Genomic DNA, 17,410 nt, shown 5'->3' with positions numbered 1-17,410 from the left:
ATTTTACTTGCCGAAGAAGGAAGAAAAAATTGAAACCCTATGGGAAAATGTAAATTTTCAAAATTTAAGTTTGAAGAAAAAATTGTTAGTTTTTAAAATTACTTAGTGAAAACAAAATAAAATTTTACTTTTTTAATATTATTAGTTAAATGACAATTATACCCTTAAATTTAATTGATTTTATTAACTTTAACAATTAAGAAATGGATATTTATGTTTATAAAACTTAGTAGGTAAGCATTTAGGTACAGACTAAAACTTAGGTCAGAATAAGCCTTTTGGCCTATTTCTTGTTACAACTTTACATTTTGTCAACTTTTTGAAAGGCCAATTACACCAACTTATTTTTTTTTTTTACGGTAAATTTTACAATCTTTGATTAGAAACAACATAACGGTTGGTAAATAGAAAGTTACAAGTAGTTATTTTGCATACCCGTGTTAACAGTTTTTCTGCAATGGATTATAATTTATACCATAAATCAGTATCTCAATCTAAGTAAAAAAATTTTAAGTTATTGACTCTTTTTTAATATATCATTTCTTATGATATTATACTTATGTGTTTGAATGGAATTTTCAATTAAAAAATATCACACCGTTGAACTACGTATATGTAGGACATCATCACAAATATGCAAAATACCGTAGAGAAATTGAAGTTCCAAGATTTAGCATACCCTCCAGATAAGAAAATTAAATTTTCTCCATCATGCCAATATTTGATTCCTCCAACGTAACAACTTCTTAAATGTTAAAACAAAAAAAAAAAAAAAAAAACAAAATAATACATACCGGAATGAAAAGAAAGAGTTGAGATTTCTTCATCCCAAGTAATTAATATAGTTATTGAAAATGAAATGAAAATTTTGACTAACACATAGCTAAAACACTTCAAAGCAAAGCAATAATATATTATTATGTATACTTGTAATGAGTATAAATTTAAATAGTATCAATAATAATATATTAACATGTGATTAAATAATTTTTTATTAAAATTAAACTATAATTTAATCATGTAATAACTCATCATTGATCATTAATACTCAAATATTATAATTATAAATGCATAACCTTAAAACAAAATAGCATACAGAAGCCTAACAGAGGGGTAAAAGTTTAGCAGCTGCTTCCAAATCCTCTAACTTGATAGTAAGCAATTCATCTCTCTCTGCACAATCATCATGGATCCTAAGATCCAGATTCCCCTTAGCATTATTCAACATTATATCCACTAAACCTCCATTCATTTTCATACGCTGCTTTTCTGTTGTTACTCTTTTTAATAGCTCAGCTATGACATCTACACTACAAGAAGAATGTAATTTAAACCCATATAACGAGCTATCCTTGGCTTGATTATTCATCTTGATATGGAGAACATTAGCTAAATTTTCACAACTCAGATCTTCAAACTTAAAAATCTTTGTAACCCTTCGGCTGAAACCTTCATTAGAAGATATTACACGTTGCATTGCTTCATTGTATCCAGCAAATATGACTAAAACTTTTCCATCGTCCATACAAGACATTATCTCTTCTAAGGCTTCAATTCCAAAGTCACAAGGACTACCGTCCTCCGGCATTAGTCGATATGCTTCATCAACAAAAAGAATACCTCCTTTGGCTTCTTCAATCTATGCATAAATTTTAATTTCTTTAAATAAACCAGACATCTTTGTAATGTGTGTTTCTAAGATTTGAAATATAATATATAAAAGCAATATTATGTATGTCCATTTTGAGTATACATTTATACATGTGATCATATAATTAGATGTTATATTTTTGTTTAATTTAAAATCATTTAATTATATAATAACACGTATTAAATATGTGTCATTTTGTATACTTAAAATGCATTGACATAATTTTATTGACAATGTAAAGCAAAGTCGTGTACCTTCTTCCTAGTCTTATATCCAGTCTCACCAACATATTCACCAACTAAATCTGTCCGTTGAACTTCTTTTACGTTATCACTTTCCAAAAGTCCCACACTATGGAGTAGTCTTCCAAGGACTCGAGCCACCATAGTCTTACCTATTTAACATGAAAAAAAAAATCCAGTATTCGAGCAGCATTTTTAACTGATAAAGTAAAGATGAAGTCGGCAGCAAATTTACCTGTGCCGGGATTTCCTAGAAAAGCCATGTGAGGAAGTTTTCCAGCAGTGCCGATTGCCAGTCCAATGGCCTTGCGCCTCTCATTCAAAAGAATGCCCTTTGCCCATTTCCGAAGTTGCAACTTGAGTTCATCCAGACCCACAATATTTGTGAACTCCTTTCCGAGGGCAGCCATCTTTTCTTTTTGATTCTTGCATGCTTCAAGAAGCTTTTTCTTTCGTTGCTCTTGTTGACGAGAGACTAATAGATCACGCAACTTCCCACTTTCTTGGATTTTTGAAAGATGATCTACAGGATTTAGGCCCTCCTGCATCCAAAGTTACTTAATTTACCGCCATTTAGCAAGAAATAAATTCATTATTTGAGAATATAAAAATGCATACATCATCTGTTGCATCACAGTCTGCATTATTCTCGAGCAATGTCTCCACAATTGACATGTCCTCAGATCGAATTGAATGACAAACAGAAAGATTTAGTGGTGTCACTCCATACTGAATGTAAAAAGATTAAAAAAAATTGAATTAAAATTATCACAATCACAGTTTTCATTTAAAAAAAAAAGTGGTACAGCTATAAAGCACCTTAGTTTTGGCCTCAATTAGAGCACCATGAGCAAGAAGTAATCGGGCAGCTTCATTGCACCCATTCTTTGCTGCTAAATGCAACGGAGTTTCTCCATACTGCAAGACTCAACACATCAACGACCTAAAATATATATTTGTTTTTCCAATTAAGCAATGACATTTTTACTTGCATGGTTAGATTTCTCTCCAGAATATTAATAAAGAACACATACGATATTTTTCCCTTCCATGTCAGCTTTATCATCTCCTTTCCATTCAAGCAGAAATTTCACTATTTCAGTCTTGTTGTTAAAAGCAGAGACATGAAGGGGTGTCTCGAAAATCTGCACTTAAAACAAAATGAATACATAAATTGGAAGACAAACAGACTCAGCTTAATTGTACATAAATCGATTAATTTGAAGAAACTTAATTTTTGTTCCATTCTTAATTTCGAAAACCTTTATTCTTTTTTGTCTAAGACCCGTTTAACATTTACGACAATTTTTTATCAAAATTCTTCTAAAGAACCAACTGACAAAATCCAATTCTTTCAAGTGAATATATTCATGTTAATTAAAAAAATTACACTGAAAAAATATAAATCTTACAAATGGATTTCTTTCATTGAGAAGCGATGGATCATCCTGAAGTAGCTTCTGAAATCCATCAATATCCCCCAACTGAGCACAGTCATGAATGGTTCTGCGTTCCTCAGATCCTGATGTTTGTTTATCGTGACCATTCTCCATGTCTGTTTGTCTTCTTTCTTAATGATTAAGCAGATTAAAGAGAAGAAAATTAAAAAAAAAAAAAGAAAAATCAGGATTTGGAATGTTCACTTTATGAAATGAGGTTTCATTCCATTTCTTAAAAGCTTCTATGTGCTCATTTATTTTGCTTTCAACGAAGTTTCTTAAAAGCATTAAGGAGCTTTTTCCTCTCATTCTCACCAATAATATTTGTATCTCTGTTGTCTATTCATCTTTCTTTTTTCCTGGAAATTGCCTTGCCTATTTCTATTTTATTGTGTTTTTTCTCTTTTTCCCAGAAGATGCCCTGCATGCCTAAAATTATAAAGGCTCTGGATCATAATGTTTAAGTGAGGTCAACTTAGGGCCCGTTAGTTTAGAAATTCAACCTTTTCATTTCTTTGACTTGTATTGACGTCGTGAAGTTTACGGTCGTAGTCCGATTCAGAGTCTAAAAGTTGAACCAGAAAAAAAAAAAAAAAAGAAACAATTGGCGAAAAGTGGTAATGAGTCCCTTTTTTAAATCAGGCTTTAACATTAGCGATTTTGATAACATTAGTGATTTAAATCAGGGTTTAAATCAGCAATTAACAATCAGGGTTGTTGCGTAGATAATTAATTTCGTATTTTTTGTTCTTTTCTTTGTGTCTTTAGATAAACATTTCGAATGCATTTTCATCTTTTAAAATTTTTTTCATTATTTTGGAAAAACAAAAAATTGATATACAAAATTCATAAAACCATTCACACTAATCCATACAATTCATCCAGTATGTGAGAGATTCATTCATTATTGATTCATTGAATGAATCAATAATGAATTAATGGATGGTATAGCGAAATAATAATATATTACCCTTTAAAAAAAATTTTGATAATTCAAAGGAAAAGCCTAAAAACTAAAAAAAAATCATAAAATATTAATAAATGTTAAAATTATGTTGAATTCATTAAAAAAAAAATTATAAACTATTAAAATTTGGAAACAATAATGAAAACCTACCAAGCTTTAAAAATTTCTTAAATTTTATATTAATTTTTGGGGTTTTAAATTATTTTCAAATTTTTTTTTATAATTTTATTGATTTTTTAGAAACTCATTTCATGGTTACTTTCTTCTTTATTGACTAGGGAACTTTGTCAACTTCGTCAAACAGGTAAACCTCATGACATAATTACTGATCTCATAATCACTGCACCGGATAGTTTACGATTGTGCTTTGTTGTAGCATCTCACCATTTGGTCTCAAGTTAATCCATCTAAGTTTTTCACATGACAGAGAGATCATGCTAATAAAACTCTAACATTTTACGCGAGGGTCCTTTAGTTTATTTTCAAGGTTACTTTGGTCCTTGCATAAATCAAAGTTAGTCAATTTTTAAATTTAACAATAAAACCTAACAAAAGGGAGGTAGTTGAATAATTTACATAACCAAGAGATTAACTTGTCAATTTTGAAAACAACATTAGAGGTGATTGTTTAAATCCTAAAATATAATCATTGAACATGATTGTGAAGGCCAAATCAAGAAATCAAGAATTGAGAAAAAAGGTTTTGAGATGAAAAACAAAGAGTAGAAGAGAGAGAATCTATTACTTAGATTTTGTGTACTTTTCATTAGTTAAAACTTAACCACTTTGAGTTAAGTTTACATATACATGTATCAAGCAAATACAAGTCACGTGTACACTAATGGGAATTTACATCTTTTGCCACGACATTTTATATCTTATACCAACACCCTGCTTTAAGCTAAGCTCTCTATAACCTTTATTAGTGATGACTCTTCTAGTGAAATCTTTTATGAAAAGCCTAAGTAAGGCTTCACTCATTATTCAAAATTCAAGCTGCTAACATTCTATAACACAAGCAATTCTAACATAGGCAGTTCTCAAATATTTACACAATGCATACTTCAAAACACTAAACTGCATAACTCTATATCACACCACCATATTAGAACTGTATTTCATAACTTCAAGTCATACCTACACATGTCACGAAGACATTTGCACAATGCAACTCCAAAATGTTACTTCAAAGCATTATACATCATAACTTTATACCACAACTCACTTCATAATTCCATATGCTACTTCAAAGCATTATACTATGATATTTGCACAATGCAATAGAGTGCAAATGAACAACTTTTAGGCATCTCATAATCTACATATCACAACTCCATACCATAACTATATTCCATAACTCTAAATCATATATGCACATGCCAAACTCCTCCTTCAGAGGCCATATTTCTCTTGCATTTAAGACTATACCTCATCACCAGATAACTTTTCATACTAAGTAGCACTAGTAACTTGATCTAGTTTTCCAAATAAAAATTTCTCTGAGCTAGATAGAGTTAGACCATCCCTTAGTGTGACAAACTTCCCAGTAGCCAATAGCTTTGTCAGGACATCAACCTTTTGATACTCAAAGGGTATATATTGAATGACCAGTTGTTTCCTAGTAACTTGTTCTCTAATGTAATGGGCATCAATCTCTATGTGTTTGGTCTTTGAATGATATATTGGATTTGCTATCAATGAACTTGCATTCTAATTATCATACCATATTACAAGGGAACCAGAGAACTACAACCTTAATTTTGTAAACAGACTTTTCACCCATGTTATTTTAGTAGTCATTTGAGATAATTAGAGTAGTTGATTTTTTGAGGATAAGGCAAGCCCTGTATTTTGCTTTAGTTGAGGATAAGACAACTACCTTCTATTTATGGAGCTCTACTGAATAAGATTTGGCCTAAGTTTAAGATAATCCCAGTAATTGATTTTTTGTCATAAAGACAACTAGCCTAATCAACATTAGAGAAATAGTTCAGTTGTAACAAACTTTTAGAACTAAAGCATAAACCAAAACTTAGAGTACCTTTCATGTATTTGAGTACCTTCTTTGCACCTTTAGAATTCAATTTTGGAATGCTTTATACATGAAAGGATAGGTAGGGAACCCACAGAGGAATGAACATCCCAATCATAAGGATGAGTGTTCTTGTTTTGAGAATGAGCATCCTGTTCATTTGTCAAAAATTTCAAGAGCTCCAAACTTGTAAAGACAGACATGGGACTAGCAAAGAAACCAGTGTCCTATAGGGGATGGGCATCCCACATTTAGGGATAAGAATCCCATGACTGAAAAGTTGAAAGCATAAATTTCATTCATCTTTCAATTATAAGAATCTTATGCTATGGACTTAGTTAGCTTAATAAATATAAACTAACAACTTTAAACTTAGTTTTAGCAAAATCAAAACATCTAGGGGTTCAAAAATCTCCCTTTTTTTATTGATGACAAAAATTAAGTTTAAGTATTGAAAAAACCATTTAAAGAGTTTGAAAGAGTTTAGAGCTTCCCCTCACTTAAAAGACTCCCCATAACTTTAACAATATAGTTCATTTTGGTCTTAAAAAAATCTCCCTTTTTTTTCATTTTCATTTTATAAACACATTTAAACTTTTTAAACTTAACCAATATCTCTCTTTTTATCATAAATAAAAAACAATAATAGAGGGAAGATAAATTAAAGAACAATTTTCATTTGATTTTCAATTAAAGGCTAAAGCAATACTAATTTGAAAACTTTCTCTCCCTTAGTCAATGTCTATATTAACAAAAATATTTACCAAGCTTTCATGTTAAAGGAAGTTCATATGATAAGGTTTTGGAAAAATTTTGGCCTGGTGTCCACTATATTTTTGATAAATTCCTTTTCAATCAATATATCTTCTCAAGTCAATAAAATTCAAAGTATATAATTTAAACTCAAAACATCATCAAGATAATCAATAGAAATATTCAAGGAAAATATCAAAAGCATTAAAAATATGTTAGATGCTATGTCAACTAGGTATTTATACAAATTTTCAAAATTGATACTTAGATATTAATATCATTCACAACTATGAACATGATAATTAACATAAACATGGGAATAAGTTGAGTAACAAAAATAATATGTTCCTCAAAATTTGATGATATGCCAAAAAATCATGAATAGACATTTATATAAAGAGATACATGATTTTTCAAAAATCTTAAGTTGAAAAACAATGAATTAAACACATGAATTATGTATTAAATCAAAACACCACAAAATACAAATCTTAAATATCTTGATTCACTTTGAGAAGAATTTATGTAGATCAAGTTATGACTAATTTTGAACATAAGTTTGCATCGATTTGACTCATTTTTGCAATAAGCGTCGAATGCATTTAAACGATCAAACTTATATCATATGTCACATATTCATACATCTTTGAAACATTTCAATAATAGAATATGCAAACATGAAAAATATGTCCATATCATCACATACTAATCAAGATACAAATGAATTCATTCAATTAATTCAAATGCATCATTCAAATATTGTCAACATCATATTAATGAGCGCTTAACCAAAAGTATATTAAAGAATATATATTCAAGCAACTAACCAACCAACAATCAAACTCATATGGTTGAATTAAGAGAAAAGTTTATGTACTAATTTGACATTCTAAGCTCTTATCTTGACGAAATTATAATTTTCAAAGTATCTTCGTGCTCTTATCTCCATTACCTAGATATGTGCCTTGCATGGCTATTTATTTTGCAACATTTAATTCTAATGCTATAAGACACACCAACAAAAATATTCAAGTTTTCTTTGGCACCCAAATGGTTTTGGCTCCATCAAGGTTAGTTTTTAATGTCTTTTTAGGAACTTAAACCTTCTTTACTTTAAATGGTTTTTCATTCCTAATTAGATACTGTCCAACAATACGACCAATAAAAAACACAAAATTTACATTTTAAATACAATAAATGATTATTCTTTAATGACTTATATGATTTAGTAAAAGGATTAATTCCATTATAGCCTAGGCCTTCTTTGTTAATACACATCTTTAAGATGCAAACATCTCATCTAATCTTTTTGTGCCTGTCTTGAGTTTATCTAAAATCTCATTTGATTTAGTTACTTTTTCAAGCAATGCATCATTTTCACCTTTAAGGTTTTCTAACTCATTTAATGCTAAAATTTTTTTATTTTTAACAAACTCAAGTTCTTTCTTGAGGTTAGCATGCTCACTAATGAGATTTTCATGATCATTCTTAATGCATATCAATTGTTTTCTCAATGATTTTTTTAGCACACATGCATTTGTATTCATCCATGAGACAATTAAATGCTTTTTGAAATTTACTAAAAGAGTAAGTGTTATAGTTGTTACCCTCTCCCTCCGATTCGCTCATAGCCATAAAACATAAATTGACTCTTTCATGCTTTGACTCACTTTCATCTCTTGAATCGTTGCTTCTGCTCTAAATGGCTACAAGCACTTTTTTTTTTTACTTCTTCTCCTTTCTCCTCTTCATGAGTTTAGAACACTCTCGTCAGATGTGACTGGGCCTCTTGCATTCATGGCATATAACTTCATTGTCACTATCCTTCTTGTATTTTGTTTTGGAGAATTTCTTGTCTTTGCTTCTTGAAAGAAACTTATTGAATTTCCTTGCAAGAATACTCACATCTTCCTCATTTGTTGAATAATCATCACCATCATTTTCTACTTTCAAAGCAATGTTCTTCTTAGACTTAGTCTCCTCTTCCTTAGGATTTCTTTTCATCTCAAATGTTAATAGGCTTCTAATAAGCTCATTCATACCAATTTTGCTTAGGTCTTTTGATTATTCAATAGTGGTCACCTTCATTCTCCATTATTCTAGTAATGATTGAAATATCTTCTTCACAAACTCAATGGCCTTAAACTTCTTTCCAAGTCTACTAAGATCATTGACAAAGTTTCAAAACCTTTTGTACATATCGGTTACATTCTCTTCTAATTTCATTTTGAACAATTCATACTCATGAAAGAGAAGCTTGATTTTGAACTCTTTCACTTGCTTTGTACCTTTATAAGTGGTTTGAAGGTTAGTCCATTCTTCTTAGGTTAGTCTATACTTCTTAGGTTGAATCACATCAGAATACATTATTAAATTTAATTGAGTCCAATGCACAAAACAACATATTCATAACCTTTGCATTTAAACTCATCAATTTTTCATCTTTCTCATCAAATCATCTTTATTTTTAGGTAAATTTATTCTACGGTCCCTAGGCACAAAGTCATCATTTTCAATTATTTTTCATAACGTATAATCTATAGATTGAATGTGAAGTTTCATCATAATTTTCCATTGAGTGTAGTTTAACCCACAAAACAATGGTGCTTTAGTAATGTTATCTCCTTCACCAAACAAAGGGGTAGATGCACTAGCCATTTTAAAAAGATCTTAAACTCTAAAATTTGTTGAATTTATGAACCTAGAGTCTAAACTCTGATACCAATTGAAAAACCTTAAATGGCTAATAATCCTAGAGGGAGATGAATAGGATTATTTAAAATTTTTTAACTAAATAAAATTCCTTAAGCAAATTTTCAATCAATCACAATTTTACAAACAATTTCAACAAAAATATTCAAACTATATCAATGTTCAACAAATTTACTCAAGCAATCAAACATAGATAATATTCAACAACTTATCAAAACGAATAACATAAATATAATGCATAAAGTAAAAAGAGTAGGGAAAAAAAATGCTCAAGATTTATAGTGGTTCGGAGCTTTCTTTTCCAAGCCTTCTATATCCACTTCTTCAAGCAATCCACTTGAAGTTTTACTAGTAAAGAATCCTCTCTTTATAATAGCTCTCTAGGATTTCACCCACATTCACTAATTGATCGAAGATTGTGCCTAATTCAATAGTTATCTGAGATTTCGCCCACTTCAATAGTTATTCGGGGTTTCACCTAAGTGTTCGAATATGAAAAATAATGTTTGTGAATGCCTTTACAAGGCTGATACAGGTAAACGAGCAAAAATGTATCTCTCAATAATTTTGAGTTATGACCATGTGTGAGAGGAATTAGAGAACAAATGACTATAAGCTTTTTACATTATAGTCTCTAACCTATTCCCTATCAAAAAGTCTTCAATTTATAGCCTTGGATAACTAAAATAGCTCAAATGATTGTTGGTTTGGATAATGTATCTGTTGAGCTTCGAAAATGATGTTTTGCCTTGAAAATACCATGGGATAGGCATTTTATTTTGAGCGATGAGCATCCTCTTACACATTCTAACTTTGACAGCTTTGAATCAAATGTCTAACAGTCAAATTTTTGAAATGTGTCACTCGAGGGATAAGCATACCTTTTTCTAGGACTAGTATCCTTCTTTTCACCTTTAGAATTTAATTCCAAAATATTTCAAACATGAAGGGACATGTGGGGGATTTATAGAGGAATGGATGTCCTAGGTAAGGGAATGGGCGTCCCAATCATAGAGATGGACATCCTCGTTTTGGGAATGGGCGTCCCTATTCATTTGTCAAAACTTTTGAGATCTTTAGATTTACAAAGACATGCATGAGATTAGCAAAGAAACTGACATCCCATAGAGGATAAATGTCTAACATTTGGGGACGAGAGTCTTATGTTTGAAAAGTTGAAAACATAAATTTTGTCTATCTTTTGATCTTAAGAATTTTATACTATGGATTCAATTAGCTTCTTATATAAATTAACAAATTTAAACTTAGTTTTGACATAATCAAAACACCTAGGGGTTCAATAGCCTAATTGACGTGCATGGCAAAAGGAAACATTGTAATTAGAATTAAAAGCAGTATCAATAGATTTAAGGACTTGTGACAAAATTTTGCTATTTGGGTGACCCAATTTATTATGCCATACATCAACATCACTTTTGGATATAACAAAAGATTTGATTTTATTATTTTTGTTGGGAAAATGTAACAATTCAAAATCTTGCACAATGTTCACAATTGAAAAGTCAAAAGCAACTTAGTATGAGCACAAACAAAATTAGAATTATTAGAATCACTAAAGACAGAGCTTGAAATAGATGACTGGTGCACAATATGTTAAGCAATAGATTTTTTGGGTAGAAATGGGATGAGATATCTTTGAGGTAGGACTGAGACATTGTATAGGTAAGAATGTTAAACTGATATAGATTATTCTTTAGTTGTCCTCACAGTATTATTGTTTGAGTGAGTTTATCCTTAACAACACACTAATTAGCATAAAACTCAAAAATAACTTGATTATCTTTTGTAATTTTTGAAATACTAAGCAAGTTTTTGGTTATATAAGGAACACAAAGTACATTTTTGAGGTGATTAGCTTTATAATGAAACTAAATGGGGATAAGACCTTGACCAACTTGAGTAATGTTTAAAGAATCACCATTGCCAACCTGAAGGTGATCATTCCTTTGGTAGTTGGTTGTTGTAGTTAGTTAAGATATGTCATGAGTTACATCGTCAGTTACATCTGAATCCATGTACCAATAGTAGTCTTGAACAATGGCAAGATTTTTTATTTTAGTTGTGAGAGGTGATGTGTAGTATCCTGTATATAATAAACCTAATGATTATTGCTAGAAAGGTGAGAATGATTTTGAGAAGTAGTAGAAATGTAGATGGAGTTAGATTGATGTGGATGAGGTGTTGTAGAGGTTGTATTTTGAAAGGACATGTAAGGTTTAGATTAGTGTGTGATTGATAGGGATTGGTTTGGTAGGGGTTTAGTGATTGCCTGAAACTTTGAGTTGGTTGAAAAGAGTCAAATGTAGTGGGTGAACCAGTGAGGAACTGGAGTATGATGGTAATATTATTGTAATTGGTGCTAAACCTATAGTAACATGCACAATTGTATGACTAGTCTTATTGCACACTTGACAGAGTATTCTATCTCTCGTAGAAAATTTGCTTTTGCCTCTTCCTTTATTGATGATAGGTGAATTACTGTAATGATAACTAGGCTGATGTATAGGATGGTTTGCTAAGTTTTATGGTTCAGGTTGAAAAGTGGACCAAAATTGACTCTGTGGTGGTATTAAAGTAGTAGATTCATTGCAATATTGTCCATAAGTTTAACTTATGGGAGGCTGACTTAGATGCTCAACAAAATAATTACCAAGAGATTGATGTTGTGGATTAATCAGACTAGTTGTGTTAACCATTACATTATGAAACTCAAGAGCTATATTAGAGCTTATACTAGTGTTGACTTTCCCTCATCCCAATTCTTGCTTTTGCAAAATGTACATGACATCTTGGAGACTAAGAGTTTCAAAACTAGATTCTATCCTAGTGATCAAATTAGCCACCACTACATCATATTCAGGTTCTAAGCCATCAAGAATCTAGTTGATAAGCTCTAAGTCACTAACATGAAAACCCCCCGACTTTAGAGTCTTTACATACCCTTTAATCTCTGAGACATAACTCTCAATGGTAAGACTTTCTTTCTTGGTTGCTTGCAATAGGTTTCTAATTTGTAAAATTCGAGTTTTTGAGGCATTAACAAATTCTTTCTAAAAAAATCCAAATCTCAATCACAAAGTGACACTTAGACACAATAAGAAAGATTTCCTCTCAAATTGATGCAATAAGCCAACAAAGTAACATCTTATCAATGTTTTTCCAAAGAACATACTCAGGATTAACAATTTTTTACCATTATTGCTGAACAGTCAAGATCTTCAGACCTCTCATGAATGAATGGAGCAGGTTGAGGTAATACTCCAATGGGATGCTCCTCAAGATCACGGTTTGCGACATTGGACAACACCTAATAATTTTGATAGCTTTAGTGAGATGGTCCATAAACCTGATGAGGAGATTGAAGGGGATGCAAAGCTTTTTTGTAAGTTAGGGTTTGTAAAGATAATCGTGGAATCCACAACTTTCTCGGGACCAAAGGAAGAATAAAAAAATGGATACTTGAATATTTTCCATCATAGACACTTGTCGAATGGCTCTAATACCATAAATGTTTTGAGATGAAATACGAAGAGGAGGAGAGGGAATCTATTACTTAGATTTGGTGTACTTGTTATCAATTTAAAGTTAACCACTTCAAGTTAAGTTTACATGTTCATGTATTAAGCAAATGCAAGCCATGTGTACACCAATGGGATTTTACATCTTTGGCCTTGACACTTTTCATCTTGTACCGACAATCATAAATGAAAATTTGTTGAAACGACTTACCACACGCCATTTCTTTTATAACTATATATAATAATATTTGGAGAAACTTTTGTTGGGTGATTCATCTAATAACGATGCAAGTATATTTTAATTTATGTGATGTACATAAATACGTACATGTCATCATAGAGTTTATAACACTAGTTTACTAATAAAAATAAATAAATATTATAAATTAAGTTAAATATTAAAGTTTAATTCATTAAAAAAAAAAGAAAAAAGTGATTCTTGAGGAATATTCGGTAATCGGATTAAAAAGCGTGTGATATATGGTGAAATAAACTTATCGAAATGTGGCTTTTATTCACCACTATTTTTAGTCAATGTTCTTTGAAAAAATCCAAGTGAATTGCTTTCCTGGAAGTTTAAGTGATAGAAAAGTTGAGCCAAAAGCAACCCTCCTTTTCATTTGCCCTAAAAGTCTTTCTTTCTATATTATTCATTCCTATTTTTGGTCAACTTTCCTGACAATATTCAAGGCAGAACCCGCAGCCTTTGTTGCCAAACAATAATGTACATATAGATTCGCTATTGACTGCTACTTAATTCTTTTTCCCGACAAGTTGTCTTGCCTTACTCTATTTTATTGTTTTCACATTTGTTCGCATTTTGGACTATAAACTTATAAACTCTCGCTAACAATTTATTAGGGTTAGGTAAGAGTAATTTGGACTATTTTAAGTATTTACAGAAATCCATAAACTGATCCAAAACCATCCATTAATCTTTCTTTCTTTCTTTAAAAATTCAATTTGCCACTCTCTTCCACCCACCCTGCATCCATTTTCCACCACTACAGCTCATTACAATTCATATTTAAAAAATTATTTTGCTATTTTTTATTTTATTTTATAATATGATTACCTGGCTAATTTTGTTCTTATTAATTAACTTATCTATCATGTTCTTATGAATCTTTCACAGATTCGAATATCATTATCCTTCTTCATTGATCACAAAAGAGTGCTTGTGGTTCCAAACTTCATTACATTCTGAAAATCATGAATGACCTTCTTAAATTCTTTTACATCAAAGTGGCATTATTATCTTTTCGTAGAAGACAAACTTAAAGGACACCAAAATAAGTCTACTACCAACCCTTGTTGTCTTGGCGTTGGCGGCCAAAGCAAGTGGTATTTTAGGTATATACTATCCTGAGAATCCGTGCCAGGTTTCATGGCGGTTCTTAGGTCGGCGGTGGTGACTTATAGTCCACCTCATTTTCTTGCATGGCTGGTTACACAATTCACTTGTCCATGTTTTGGAAAAATACTAGGAGTGAGTGTCCTCAATTATTACCATGAACCATCATTTATGTTAAACACACAGACAGGTTGTATTTTATCATTAAAAAAATTTTTATATGAATTTTCAAACAAATTATTTTTACATTTGAAAAATATAATGTAATTCTTCAGTGCAAAAACTCAGTTGTAAAGAGTTGCTCATCGTGAGGGTATTCAGAACTGGTTTATCAGAGTAAAATAGTAGTAAGTAGTAAAGAGAGGAATGACAAGGAAAGTGTAAAAATTAATTTCATTATTTAAAATTCTTATAATACTCACTGCAAATACAAATTGAAATTTCCTAACACTCAAATATTCAAAAAGGCATAAAGCCAAACATTTATTCGGGTATAAACTCCATGGCTGCTTCAAAATCCTCTAATTTGATGGTAAGCAATTCATCCCTCTCTGCACAATCATCACTAAGCCTAAGATCCAAATTCCCCTTGGCATTATTTAACATTATATCCACCAAACCTCCATTCATCTTCATACGCTGTGTTTTTATTGTCTCCCTCTTTATTAACTCTGCAATGGCGTCCACGGTACAATCTGAATGCAATTTAAATCCATACAACAACCTATCCTTCGGCTGATTTTTCATCTTGATATGGAGAACATTAGCTAATTCTTCACACCTCAGGTATTTGAAATTAAAAAGGTTAGTAACCAGCAAATATGAATAAAACTTTTCCATTGTCCATGCAAGACATTATCTCTTCTAAGGCTTCTAACCCATAATCACGGCCACTTCTCTCCTCCGGTATTAGTCGATATGCTTCATCTACAAAAGAATGCCTCCTTCGGCTTCTTTGATCTGAGAATTAAATTAATTAATGTTTTTGTCAAAATAAAACATGAAATCTAAAGTAAACAAAGGATACAAGTCCATCAAATTATATAGAGTTTTAATGAATGAATTTATTTCAATGTTAACACATGATATGGAAGCTAATTGTTCTACCTTCCTCCTAGTCTTTGGTCCAGTATGACCAATATATTCACCAACTAAATCTGTCCTTTGAACTTCTTTAGTTTATTGGTTTCCAAAACTCTCACACTACGGAGTAGTCTACCAAGGATTTGAGCCACCATAGTCTTACCTGTCAATTATGAAAAAAATTATTTAATTAAACAAAATATTTGGTTTAGGGTTTATGGTTCCAATTTTACTCGTTCCTGGATTTCCTAGAAATGCCATGTGAGGAAGTCTTCCAGCAGTGCCGATTTTCAATTCAATGGCCTTGCGCCTCTCATTCAAAAGAATGCCCTTTGCCCATTTTCGAAGTTGCATCTTGAGTTCATCCATACCCACAAAATTTGACAGCTCTTTTTCGAGGGCATCCATCCTTTCTTTTTGCTTGCTACATGCTTCTTGTAACTTTTTCTGTCGTTGCTCTTGTTGACGAGGGAGTATTAAATCAAGCAACTTCCCATTTATTAGCTTGGATTTTTGAAACATAATCTACAGGATTCATGTCCTCCTGCATTCAAAGTTACTTCAATTTCTGCTACCTAGCAAGAAAAAAAAATTATTATTTTAGAATATAAAATGCATACATCATCTGTAGCATCACAATCGGCTTTGTGCTCGAGCAATGTCTTGACAATTGAACAGTCTTCAGCTCGAATTGAGTGTAAGACAGAAAGCATTAATGGTGTCACTCTCCATACTGCATGTAAAAATGGTGGAAAAAAATGAAGAAAAATATATCACTCTCACATTTTTCAGGAGAAGCATTTCTGAACGAGAATATAATGATCAAATATGTACAAAGCACCTTAGTTTTGGCTTCAACAAGAGCACCATCAGAAAGAAGTAATTTTGCAGCTTCGTTGCACCCGTTCTTGGCTGCTACATGCAATGGAGTTTCTCCATACTGCAAAACTCAACAGAACAAAAACGCAAACTATACAACAGATTTTCTTTTACTAGCATTTTTGCTCTTCCTTGTCAATTTTATTGTAGAACACATACCGTATTTTTTGCTTCCAAGTCAACTTTATCATCTCCTTTCCACTCAAGCAAAAATTTTACTATATCTGTCTTGTTGGCAGCAGCAGAAAGATGAAGAGGTGTCTCCAACATCTGCACTTAACCCAAAATTAATTCATAAATTGGATAGTAAACACACTCATCTTATTGTACTTAGAATAATTAATCTGCAAAGAAACACTCTTTTTCTTCCCTTCTGAAATTATCCAAAACCCGTTTTCCACTTCCACTTACTTTGAAAACTTTATGGTGATGTTATGGTAATTAAAAACTTCATAATGAACCATTCAATGCGATTGACTATATTTAATCCATTTAGTCATTTGAAATTACTTTCAGTTGTAGACACTTGTTTTACTTTTGTTGTTGTTATGTTCAAAAGATTTAAATTAATTAAGGATGATTTAGAATCAATGATTGTAAGTGAACAATGAGGACAATATAGAAAAGATGATCAAGGCAAAGCAAGATGTTTGTGATAAAGTGTTGGATGAGAATTGGTGGGCAAAGGCCAATTACATTTTTGCTTTTACTGCACCGATTTATGATATGATTCGAGTGTCTGATACAAATAAGTCATGT

General features: G+C 31.3%; 1 protein-coding gene and 1 pseudogene across 1 annotated transcript; both read right to left on the bottom strand.

The window, feature by feature from the left end:
* Positions 1 to 1,082: 1,082 nt before the first annotated feature.
* Positions 1,083 to 3,509, bottom strand: LOC123205446 (protein CfxQ homolog). The gene is made up of 7 exons (XM_044622396.1): positions 3,306 to 3,509; positions 2,928 to 3,038; positions 2,713 to 2,811; positions 2,512 to 2,622; positions 2,129 to 2,435; positions 1,906 to 2,045; positions 1,083 to 1,639 (listed from the first exon to the last, which is right to left on the bottom strand). Exons 1-7 carry the CDS (start codon positions 3,444 to 3,446, stop codon positions 1,103 to 1,105), a joined length of 1,446 nt encoding a protein of 481 aa, XP_044478331.1. The 5' UTR covers positions 3,447 to 3,509; the 3' UTR covers positions 1,083 to 1,102.
* An 11,559-nt stretch (positions 3,510 to 15,068) lies between these two features.
* LOC123205408 lies at positions 15,069 to 16,921 on the bottom strand (annotated as a pseudogene).
* Between the last annotated feature and the right edge of the window lie 489 nt (positions 16,922 to 17,410).

This window comes from Mangifera indica, unplaced genomic scaffold, assembly GCF_011075055.1.
Source record: "Mangifera indica cultivar Alphonso unplaced genomic scaffold, CATAS_Mindica_2.1 Un_0005, whole genome shotgun sequence".
Lineage (NCBI taxonomy): Eukaryota > Viridiplantae > Streptophyta > Magnoliopsida > Sapindales > Anacardiaceae > Mangifera > Mangifera indica.
The sequence above is the reverse complement of the archived record's forward strand: the minus strand, read 5'-3'. Positions and strand labels throughout refer to the sequence as shown.

Coding starts and splice junctions, on each gene's coding strand:
- LOC123205446 (XM_044622396.1), bottom strand. CDS start 3,446: ATGGAGAATGGTCACGATAAACAAACATCAGGATCTGAGGAACGCAGA. Junction 2,046..2,128: donor TCTAGGAAATCCCGGCACAG/GTAAATTTGCTG, acceptor CATGTTAAATAG/GTAAGACTATGGTGGCTCGA. Junction 1,640..1,905: donor GATATAAGACTAGGAAGAAG/GTACACGACTTT, acceptor ATTTATGCATAG/ATTGAAGAAGCCAAAGGAGG.